Source organism: Branchiostoma floridae, chromosome 7 (genome assembly GCF_000003815.2).
Source record: "Branchiostoma floridae strain S238N-H82 chromosome 7, Bfl_VNyyK, whole genome shotgun sequence".
NCBI lineage: Eukaryota > Metazoa > Chordata > Leptocardii > Amphioxiformes > Branchiostomatidae > Branchiostoma > Branchiostoma floridae.
In genome coordinates this window covers 15,233,902-15,246,844 of record NC_049985.1, presented here as the reverse complement: position 1 = coordinate 15,246,844, position 12,943 = coordinate 15,233,902, and the positions used below count along the sequence as shown (strand labels likewise).

Here is a 12,943-nt window from a genome sequence, read left to right as displayed (position 1 = left end):
ACAATTATAAGGTGTTCTATTGTTATGATGTTACCCCCTAGAATAAGACATTTTTAAACACAGACCCCCCCTCAATTTAGTTGGCTTGCAAGTTGGTATGAGCCATATCATCTCATGATAACCAGTTTCATGTAAGGACAGGTCCATTTATGGATTTCACGGGGAAGTCAAGACAGTTTTCGTGCCCTCTATTCTTTAACAGAAATTATTTATGATAATATCATATTGATAACTTCAATGTTGTATCAGAACTGTATAGTTACAGCAAGGACATTATATGATGCCCCTGGTTACAGAACATAATCTTGTACAACAGAGATATACATATTATGTAATTACTTTCTATATGATGTAAAATACAACAAAGATGTAATAAAACACTATTGCCTAGTAAAGATAAACTTTGCATCTTTAGTCTTTTCCTATAGACATACTAAAGGTATAACAAATGCTGAAGGAAAACATAGCAATTTCAATATAGCACTACAAAAAATTGGACCCTATTATTTTACGATGCAAATAATGTTGTAAATAAGAGTACTCTATTCCTCAAGTTATTTATTGAGGCTCAAAGGTATTCTTTAAACTTTTTCTATATTCTCCAGGGCTCGAAATACTTTTTTCTGTCTACCTGCACTGGTGCAGGTAGCTTTTGAAATTACCTGCACCAGAGAAATTTTACCTGTGCCATTAAAAAATAATCAAAAAGTAGATAAAACAACCCACACTTTATACACATATTTACTACCTTCTTTACTAAAAAAATAGGTATACCGGTAATAACGGATTTTATTATGAAAAATCACACTTCATTTGACATCTCTATTATTTATTGCATCTCTTTTTTGCAGAATAACAATAAGTACAGCAAAGAAAAATGTACTTTTCAATAAATACATGGTGCATAACTTGGTGCAGGTTAGGTGCAGGTAGACATCAGAAATACCTACACAGCAAAAAAATCACCTGCACTAACGTGCATATGCAGGTAGTATTTCGAGGCTTGTTCTCTAATAACATTCTTGGTAGATTCTCCAGAAATGAGAACTTGTCGGGAAACAATTCGCACACTCAGATCTGCTCAGAATATATCATGGAGATATGAGGTCTCCGAACTCTTGCAATTGGTTTAATCGTATTTCAACAACTCATGCCGTATAACTTTTGAATCTGCCATAATAGAGGAATGATCCAGTTGTAGATTTATTACTTTACACTGTAACATGTCAACTATTTGAAATGTCGTCCGTTTGTTCATTTGACACCTGAACAGCTTGGCCCCAGCCAATCAGGACGTCGTTCAGTTAATATGTTTCTTCAGGAACTTCTGACTTTTTCTTGTCGGCGCCGGAAAATTCGCTGACCTTTAATAATAAAAGGAAGCAGCGAACATTGCTGGTGAATCTTTATAGTATACAATATTGAAATAAACACAAAGTGGCACCAAGAGACCACGTCTAGCGTAATGATAGACAACAACAACAATGGTAATAGACAGCCGAAACTGACAGGGAAGTAGTTTCCTACAATCGTATTTGCAGGAAGATGCAGTCCACATTCCACACGAAGAAACGTTTGAAAAGTTTGCTCTATTTTGCATCACCGGCCGCGGCTAATTACCTCCATGGAATGGAGGTTATATTTACCTCCATGAAATGTCATGGAATGGAGGTTATATTTTCTGTTATGTGTCTCTGTCTGTGTAGATGATTACTCAAGAACGGCTGGATGGATTGGTTTCAGACTTGTTGTGTTGGTGGGGTGTGATGAAAGCTCGAATCGATGAGATCTTGGGAGCCGTATCTGTCGTTATAATCGATGTAATAATATCAGAAATCACCCCTATATTTGAGATATATTGGTACAGGCATCGTGCTGTATGTGTTTGTTAATGGGCTTAGCTGCAAGCAGATAGTGAGGTGACAGCTGTTTGGGGAGCCCCTAGTAGTTTATTTATGTCTGCTTAGGACTGTTTGAAATATTTGTAACAGTTGGCACAGTAGTTACCTCCATGAAATGTCATGGAGGTTATATTTTCTGTTATGTGTCTCTGTCTGTGTACAAAATTACTCAAGAACGGCTGGATGGATTGGTTTCATACTTGTTGTGTTGGTGGGCTGTGATGAAAGCTCGAATCGATGTGATTTTGGGCGCCGTATCTGTCGTTATAATCGATGTAATAATATCAGAAATCCCCCCTATATCTGCGATATATTGGAACAGGCATCGTGCTTTAAGTGTTTGTTAATGGGTTTAGCTCCAAGCAGATAGTGAGGTGATTTGTATGACAGCTGTTTGGGGAACCCGAGTTTTTTGAATATGATAATTAGTTTTATTTATGTCTGCTTAGGATATCATGGAGATGTGAAGCGTAAGTATAATTGTAAGAAGTTGAGGTACATTTAACGGTAATGCTTAACAGGTATGGATGTCTCACATACTGTACTGCTGATTTGAGTGACATGGTGATTAAAATGCCATTAGGTCCTCTCATCTTAGATGGGTTGGGTGTCAGAAGTTTTATGGGCGATACAGATGTTCTGATTTCGTTACGATAAGGGACAGTTGTTAGTTGTCTCTTTCGTAGCCAATGGTACTTGTTTTTTTAGCAGACGGGGTTGGCGCCAAGTATTCATCTTACAGTTGATGTAGGGCTATCAGAGGAAAGTGTGCATCTCATTTTTGTACCGTGTGAACAGCTGATGTTATGACATATTGGTGGAAAATCAAATCACCATCTGACTAAAGTTGGCCACATCCCTTCTTCTTTCTGAGTTTCCTAACTTCCTCCCACCACACCGCTCTGAGGCACATAATCGAACCTCAATAATGCTGACAACCTTAGACAGTTTAAATGCCAAACATCAAGCTTAAGGAACGCCACGCTACCATATGTCTTTACCTCTTAAACGCACATTACACAATTAAGTGTCACATTTTAATAATTACTAATCAGATGGACATCCTCTGTGTCATTAAATAAATACACCACTACTTTCCCATAACATTTATAACCATTACTCTCAAATACAACCGACTATAAGTATAAACATACATACCATCCACAAAAAAGCAATAAATATTTCATGGAGGTATGAGGTCCCCGAACTCTAGTTTCTGTTATGTGTCTCTGTCTGTGTAGATAGATGATTACTCAAGAACGGCTGGATGGATTGATTTCATACTTGTTGTGATGGTGGAGTGTGATGAAAGCTTGAATCGATTTTGGGAGCCGTATCTGTCGTTTTAATCGATGTATTAATATCAGAAATCACCCCTATATTCGCGTTATATTGGAACAGGCATCATGGTTTCCCTCTTTGTTAATCACCTTATCTCCAAGCAGGTGGTGAGGTGATTTGTTTCGCCAGTGATAGCCATGAACATATGTTTTTTTGGATCAGTGGACAACAACTGTTGGGGGGAAACGATAGCCTCGACTCAAGAACGGCAGGGTGGATTGGTTTCATACTTAGTGTGTTCGTGGAGTGTGATGATAGCTGGAATTGATTAGATTTGGGGCCTCGTATCTGTCGATATAATCGATTTAATAATATACGAAATCACCCCTATATCTGCGATATATTGGAACAGGCATCGTGGTTTCCCTCTTTGTTAATCACCTTATCTCCAAGCAGGTGGTGAGGTGATTTGTTTCGCCAGTGATAGCCATGAACATATGTTTTTTTTATCAGTTGACAACAACTGTTTGGGAAAAACGATAGCCTCGACTGAAGAACGGCTGGGTGGATTGATTTCATACATGATGTGTTGGTGGGGTGTGATGATTGCTGGAACTGATTAGATTATGGGCCCCGTATCTGTCGTTATAATCGATGTAATAATATCAATCACCCCTATATCTGCGATATACAGTTGACATCGTAGAGCATCTGTTGGGGGGAACCAGGACAATTTTGAAAGTGATAATAAATTGTATTTATGTATTTGTGCGTTTAGGAACAAGCTGTATTATATTTCTTTTGTGCTGTTAGATGTTGTGTGGTCCACCTTACGTCACGCTGAAGTTTTGTTAGTATGTACTCGGTTTTATTAGATATATATCATGTGGATGTGTTTGGTATTACCCTATCTGAACAGTTGACGTCATATAGCAAAAATTAGGGCATCTGTAACAGTTGACTCCTTAGAGCAACTGATTGTCGATCCTGGACAATTTGAATGTGATAATTAACTTTGTATTCATCCACTTGTGCCTTTGGGGACCTGGTGTGTTATACTTCGTTTATGCTGTTAGATGTTTCGTGCTCCACGTGGCGTTACGCTGATGTTGTGTTGGTATGTACTTGGATTATCATATATCTGGCATAAACTTGTCCCCGTAACCTATATGTGGGTATTGGTTGATGGACATTTTGTGTCTTATTGCTTGTGTTGAAGATGTGTTTGTATCCTGATGTGTCGCAGTAATTTGTTATGGATTCTGAAACATACTCTCTACCTTGCAAGTTGCCAGTACTATCATAACATGATAATATAAACATCACAAAGATTCCACACACCTGCTGCATGTTACCATAGTGCCCATGTGATAACTATCCACACAACTAGTAAAAATAACACGAATATCATTACATACAAGTCATCATCAACAAGCATAAAATCGACAAAAACACTCAATATTTCATGGAGGTATGAGGTCGCCGAACTCTAGTTTGACCTATTTTCCTTTGTCCATTGGAGTCTTGTATCGGTTGCATATCAAAGCGACAGCTCGAGCAGGTGTCAGAAACAGCCCGCAATTAAAAATCTACTTCTCACGTACCTTTTGCAAAGCTTAGATCAGCCTACTTCATCCACAACGTAGTCCACTATACTTACTTGTAGGAAAATGAGATGTCATAGTACGCTTTGTTGTGGGCGCTCGCACGTACAAGAGGGGTTTAGCAAGATGCCCTGAGAGGATGGAGAGGGATTAAAGCCTTAAAGCTTTGGTTGGGACAGCCATGGATCCGTCGTATAGGACGTCAAAATGGAGGCCCCATGTTTGAAGAGAGCCACTTTAGATACCCACTACACTTCTCGAAAAGAGTAGGGTCTTTCCAAGTGGATCAAATCTTAAAGTCTGTTATCCGGGCTGACATGTTGAAAAGTTGATGTACCCACATGTTACGTGCTTCCACAACTTATCTGGTAAATCTAAATAAATCAATCCGCAGACGCTTCACTTAAACATTCAAGAAGGGCACAACTGAAACGTGTACAAACAAACAAACAAACAAACAAACAAATAAATGAACGAACAGTAGGAAAAATAGGTCGAGCCGTGGCGTCTTGTTGGGGTTTAGGGTGAATGACCGAGGGTCATTGGGTTCGAATAAACTGACATGATGATATTGGTGCGGATTCTTTAAAAACTAAACTCCTTTCTGTAAAGAGATAACGGGATCCATTTCTTCCCATATATGTATGAAAGAAAACGAGTTACAAGAGAGTGGCCTCTTTCGCCTCTTGGATCTTACAATTTCTTAAGACTTCTCCTGCCTCACATACTTTGAGCATGCGTTTAGAAAACTAGGTCATGATAATATTGGTGCGGCTTCTTGACGCAGGAAAGGCAATCTGGAGGTCAGACCAATCAGACAAAATAAAGCCAGTACTAGATTATTTTCCTGTGTGAAGCTATATGGGTGCCTCGAGCCACTCCCAATCGCAATTCAGCGGCAGCTATTTCCGATAGAAGTACATCAGTAGTAGACAGCCTGCAGAACAGAGTGAAAGGCGCCGGCGTTCTTCAATCGTCTCTTCAGGAAGATTAGCTCTCAGACCGTACGACGAAACACAGACGTTTGGACATCGGTTCCGAAGGTGTGAGGAAGCAAAGTAAGAGTTTTTTTTTTACTTAATGACCACCACGTATGCTGAAGGTCATTTCAAGGTGTGACCCGAAAGCCACTCCAAGGTTACATTGTAACTGTAACAGCATCTCTTTGCCCTAGGTCAGAAACATCATGATTGAGACCAGCTCAATTGCTCACTATATATATATATTTATATATATATATATAAGAGCAAGGAGTGCGAACTGACCCAATAGGCGAAGCAGGGGTTACGAATCGAAGGCTGCTCGGGAAAATTCCTTACCCCATTTAATGGTTCATGATTCGCGCTATTTTCGTAGGGAATATATCCTTGGGTTCCAAGGATACTTTTTACGAAGCCAAGTTATATGAAGATTTTGGATCAACATTTATAAGCGACAGAGTTGTCTGGAAGAGCTTTACAGTGTCACATGACATGGATGACTGAACTGAACTGACTGATATAGAAGCACATGTTATCTTGTAACATGCATAGTTGGAAGTGGCAAAATATTCATGCGCCCACACCCTAGAGTGTTCACACGTTGACACCACTCGAATAATATACGTCGCAAGAAATGCCTTGGAATCATAACTTTATATATTTCTTTTACACCATTACAACCTTTCAAATTACGTAGGACTCAGTCTTGTTGATTTGAATAGAATAATTGAGTTGATGTTGTTTTAGTTCCAATCCACCGTATGGTGTTCGTTTGGATGTCAGGTGTATATTTTCATATGTAACATATCAACATTTTTTTCTAAGAGAAAGAATCCATACCGCGAATATTTTTATGTAAAAGGCGTTCACTTACTCTTTTTTTACCGGATTTTGCCCATTGCTGTATAAGTTATTCTGTTTGTGAGTAGTCCGAAAATGAGAAGCTCAGACCAATCTGACAAAACAAAGCCAGTAGGACACTCAGTTTCCTGTAGATGCAGGGACTCGACCCACCCCTACTCCGGATACAAAATTTGTACTTTTTAAAATTACTTTTATTGCTTACAAGTATTATCATGAGTATCATTTTCTCATAATGTAAATGAGACTTTGATTTGCATGATTTATGTCTAATAATTTTTCACTAAACGTAGCCCCAATTTTCAAGATTGGTTTTAAAATAAGTAAGGCATCTCCGAAGCTATCTATATTTGAAACATCATTTCGGGGGCATGGGGCCACAAAATTCGAAACCGTTCAGTTTAAACAGTTCATGTAAGGCCTTTTTCAATTTATGATATACCTGTGCTCATATACAGTTGTGTACAATGTATATCTGTATAACTTTTAAAATGATGTTGAATATATTATTGCCGATACATTTTAGTTTTACATTTATAATTTTATTTCTTGGATTACTTCGGACGAGATCTAAAAGAGGGGATAGATGGAATACATCATACGTTGTCATGTATGTTTTTATATCGGCCTACTCGTGCATGAAATAAAGAATAAAAGGAATCCCTATTTCAATTCTTTCAGGTCCTAAACGTTAACAGCAAGAACAACTGATAGGCAGTGCAAGGCAAAATAACTCCTCACAAGTGGCTACATACAAATCAATCAAGAGGTTACTACGAAGCATTTTGCACTGGTTTCAGTGCAATAGGACACTGAGGTAATACATCGTCATTAGCCAAAGTGATGCACTGAGATAAACCTTGTATAAGAAACAATATCTGCAACTATGCACAAAGAAGCTAGATTTCGACTATTCTAGCTTTGTCTAGCTGGCTCGTGTATTGTTGTTTCTACTTTCCTTGTACAAATGTACCTGACGTGTTTGTTTCGTCATACCAAAATCACTTGTACCTTTCCCGTCGAGACATGTTTATCCAATAAAGTCTTCCATTCATTAAATCTCCAGGTGACGCAAGAAAAAATACACGAAAGATAGATACAACAGAAACAAAGACGAAGCTTCAGTGGGGTAACAGAGAAATTACAAGGTGAGTTCAAAATACTGAACAGTATATGGCAAAGGTGTTGTCAGTACAATCTGTCAGCAGTCAGCACCTAATGGGCATCGATACGAGGTATATAAATTTCAGATTCTAGTAGTTTCATATTTGAATTAATTTCTTATTACATATACGACACGACAAATTCATTGCAATAGCATTAGCACCTCCATACGTTTACACAGTTAGAGATTCAAACTTTCAATTTGAACGATGATTTAGCTGGTGTTGGAGGATGCTAAAGACATTAGCGCATATTTGATACTTGGTACTAACATTAACTAACATTAATTAACTAACATTGACTAATATTAATCGATACCTTGCCATTCAAAATAGTTCTATGGTAGTGAAAATATGGAATATTCTTCTCATCAACAGGTACTGTAGTTCTATGTGCATTGCTTTTTTTCTTAGAGAAAAAATGACCTACAAGCTGAAGAGGCTCTTGGTTTTACTGCTCATCGTCTTGAAGAAAGCTGGTCCAACCACAGCCTTTAGCAAGAGCTGTTCTAAGACTTGTAATTGCTTTAATGAAGGTCTCGCCAGTGTGCCTAAAGATTTACCCACAAACATCAATAGTTGTGACTTACAGGACAATCACATTACAAACATTAGTCTGTCTGATTTCTCAAGGTACGGGCGGTTGGCCACAATAGTGTTGTCATACAATCTGATAGGCTACATCCATCCTGGTTCTTTTTCAAACTTGCCCGGGCTCACAGATTTGCATCTTGATGGAAATAAATTGACTAACGTTCAGGTCGGTGTGTTTTGGAATGCAGATCAGCTTCAAGTCTTAGACCTGAACACAAACGAAATAACTAACATTAAGGCCACTGCATTCTCGAATCTGCCCAAGCTCAAATATTTGGATCTGTCGAACAACAATATAACTAACATCCAGCCTGGTGCATTCCGAAACCTACCAAGCCTGAAAAATTTTATCTTGGAGAATAACGACATAACAAACATTCATTCTGGCGTATTTTCCAATTTACCCCGACTGATACATCTTGCTCTAAATACCAACAATATAACCATTATTCAAAACGGTGCATTTGCAAATACATCCCAGCTCGAGTACTTGGAATTAACTTACAACCAGATAACATACATCTACCCTGCCGTACTATCAAGATTACCTCAATTAAAAAAGTTGGACCTGTACCAGAACAAAATAACTTCTATTGAGAATAGAACATTTGCAAATCTACATAATCTCCAAGATTTGCATCTGGCCTACAACGAAATAACAAACATCCCGCCAGGTGCATTCTCCAACCTACCAAAGCTTTTGCTATTGGTTTTGGAATTCAACAATATAAGATACATTCAGTCTGGGGTATTTCTAAACCTACCCCAGCTCAAAAGTCTCTTTCTAAATTCCAACAAGATCACTGCTATTCATGTTGGTGCATTCTCAGATTTATTCCAGCTCCAGGAATTGGACTTGTCCTCAAACGAGATAACATATATTTCACTGGGTACATTCCTAACTCTACCCTTGCTAAAAGAGCTGTCCCTGTCCTCCAACAAGATTACAAAGATTCAATCTGCTGCATTTTCAAACCTTATCCAGCTCGATACACTGTCCCTTAGTAATAACAATATACAGGTATTGTCCGGATATGATGAGCTGTCATTGATCTCCAATGTTGCCCTTCACAACAACTCCTGGCAGTGCGACTGCAGAATGGCACCGTTCAGGCAAAAGATGACAGGGTCTGGTTCATTTCAGAAACAAATCATATGTGAGGGGCCAAGTCATTTTCTTGGACATAGACTTCAAGATATAGAACCTGAAGACCTTATCTGTGTTGAACCAAGAATTTTGAGCTTCATGGTAGTCGAGAACAAGACATTTATACAAGGTAACACAGTGCGTTTGGTGTGTGAAGTTTCGGGCCTTCCGACACCAGACATAACAGTCACCCTCCCAGATGGACTGAATGTAACTGTTGAGTCAGTTGGGAGAGTGACTGTGGAGCTGAACGGGACTATCATGATACGAAATGCTACTACATCTGATGATGGTCTGTATGTTTGTACTGCAGTAAATCATGTACGCTCTACATTTGCAACGTTGTTATTATCTATTATTGTCTTAGGGGAACCATCAATTAGCCCTTTTGTTCCCACTGGTAATATCAAAAGTAATTCGGAACTCGAGAACATTATGTCTGTAGGTATTGCAATAACAATTGGAGTCGGTATATACACTGTAGCATTGATTACAGCTCTTATAACCATTACGGTTAGGCGTAGAAGAAATAGCAAAAGGCTTCATGACAACAATATCAATGCAGGCATCACAGTAGCAGTACCAGGGGGTCACAATGAAAGAGAATCTGCTGATACTGTGACTGGTGACCACATTAACGTTTATGAGAATAATGATGAGGTAGAATCATCTGCAGACTCTGTATCTCAAGAACACATGAACGTATATGAGAATGAGAATGAGGTAGCAATGTCTGCTGATTGGTCAGCCATTAATGCATATGAGAATGATGATGAGGTAGCCATGCCTATATCTCATGAACACACAAATGTGTATGAGAATGATGATGAGGCAGCTGTGTCACCAGTTAATGCATATGAGAATGATAATGATGTAGCCATATGTGCTGATTCTGAAGATGAGCAAGACACTAATGCGTATGAGAATGATGACGAGGCAGCGATACCAACTGCTGCTTCTGAAACTCAGAAAGACAATAACATTTATGAAAATGATTATAAGATAACAATGTCTGAAGCTAGGGAAGACACTAACTTCTATGAGAATGATAAAGAGGTAGCGTTTCCTGCCGATTCTGAAACTCGGAAGGACAATAACATGTACGAAAATGACGATAAAGTGGTAGCAGTAGCTATGATTGGTTCCGAAGTTGGGCAGGATTCCAATGTTTATGAGAATGATAAAATCGTCGCTAAATCTGTATCTGTGCCACCAGTGAATGTATACGAGAATAACGATGTTGAAACAGCACGATTTGTTCATCATTTGTCTGGACAACTCAACATGTATGGAAATGATAACAGGGAAGCCTTATCTGCTATTTGTGAAAAACGGACCGGCATGTATAAGAACGTCAATGTTAACACAATACTAGATTATTCTGAAGATGGAGAAGACATTCCTGAGTGTAGTAGTGACAATGCACAAACTGTATCTACTGATTGTCGGCCAATCTATGGCGATGGGGCTTCAAAGGGAGGGTGCACTGCTTCTCAGACAATCTATAGTAGTGAGAGGACAGTATCTGCTGCTTCTCAGTCCATCTATGGGAACGAGACTGAGGAGGCAATGTCTGCTGCTTCTCAGTCCATCTATGGGAACGAGACTGAGGAGGCAATGTCTGCTGCTTCTCATTCCATATATGGGAACGAGAATGAGGAGGCAATGTCTGCTGCTTCCCAGCTCATATATGGGAACGTGAATGAGGAGGCAATGTCTGCTGCTTCTCAGTCCATATATAGGAACGTGAATGAGGAGGCAATGTCTGCTGCTTCTCAGTCCATATATGGGAACGAGAACGAGGAGGCAATGTCTGCTGCTTCAAAGTCCACCTATGGGAACGAGACTGAGGAGGCAATGTCTGCTGCTTCTCAGTCCATCTATGGGAACGAGAATGAGGAGGCAATGTCTGCTGCTTCTCAGTCCATCTATAATAATGAGAATGACAAAGTAGTTACAAGTGCCAAACTCTATAGCGCCAAAACAAATCTGTGAGGCGGACAAAAACAAAGCTTATATTTAAAAGCAATGTCAGTCAGAAAGGTGATAATGGTGTTAATGATCAGTAAAATAACCAAACTAACTTAAAAATAATGTCTTAAACGCCTAATAGATCTTTTATCCAAATCATCACTTTATGTATAAATGTTTTCGCGTAAATATAGCAAAGACGTCCATGTGTGAAGAAAAGGGCCTGGGATCCCAAAGTAACGTATAGTTATAGATACATCTTGTTTGAATTTATAGTTGTAAACAGTTGTCGAGACCGTACCTCGGCAATTACGATGTATTATATGTTTATATGTAAATACTTGATGTTTGGGGCCACATCGGAAGGCAGCGACACCTATGCTGCAGGTCATTGTCAATTAGTCAGAATTGACATGAGGAAGGTGACTGAAACGTCCTTTTAAACACCTGGTTTTGAACAAAGAATCTTGTTGTCCAGTACCTCTTTGCCATGGGCCTCAAAGAAATCGCTTACATGTATGTTAATGAACTTCAAGACAAAGTAGACTCACTAAACAAGGTTAACTTAATTGTTAGTAGTGTTGTGAAAATTCCTGAGATATTTCATTTTAGTTACATCATGTTATTTAACTCAAAATGACTTCATTCTCAGTGGCACTTGCCGTCTAAGATGGGCATTTATGTATATGAAAAACCTTTCAGGAAGATAACAGGGCAATAAGAGGTCTATGTAGAATACCGCCTCTAAAGAGGGTACTGTAACCACGAAGCATGCACTTTTAAATACTTTAACTCGTTTACATAAACAAACTGATATTGTACAAATGAAATGCAACACATGTCGACGTATTGTCTGGAACTGTCTAGTATATCTTTGTATTATTTAATGCTCTCAAAGTTTCAAATTCTGTGCTTATGACATACAGCTGATCCTGACTAAGAGCAACCTTCCTATTACTATCCAATGGATATGAAATTTGTGCAAATCAAACACTCTTCTGATGGTATTGCACATCGAACCTTACAAATCACACATATATTTCTTGATTCCTACCGCCAATTGATCAATTGATTTCTGCCCATGGCCTCATAGTAAACACTAAAACAGACAATGGATGATTAGAGCAAATTACATCCACCAGCAAGTTTTCATGATGTTTGCTTTTAAAAAGAATGAGTCCTAGAACCAAGTTCCAAATCGGCTGGTGTGTGTTCTCTGACGCAATTTGATTACTTACAGACAGAATTCAAGAAATAAACGTCGATTTATCATTTTTGATTGGTAAGAGTAGATGGTGAATAACATCAGGAGGGTGCATATTTTGTACAAATGTTTATTAAACAGTACTGTCATTGCTGTCTGTTATCAGGGAATGTTGACTTGATTTCTTCAACATGCCGTAATAAAGTATGTATACATAATCCAAGTGTATTCGGGAAT

At 38.6% G+C, this 12,943-nt stretch overlaps 1 protein-coding gene across 1 annotated transcript; it reads left to right on the top strand.

Moving 5' to 3' along the window:
- Positions 1 to 10,872: 10,872 nt before the first annotated feature.
- On the top strand, positions 10,873 to 11,526 carry LOC118420075. The gene has a single exon (XM_035826779.1). The coding sequence runs from the start codon at positions 10,873 to 10,875 to the stop codon at positions 11,524 to 11,526; it is 654 nt and encodes a 217-aa protein (XP_035682672.1).
- The last annotated feature ends 1,417 nt before the right edge of the window (positions 11,527 to 12,943 follow it).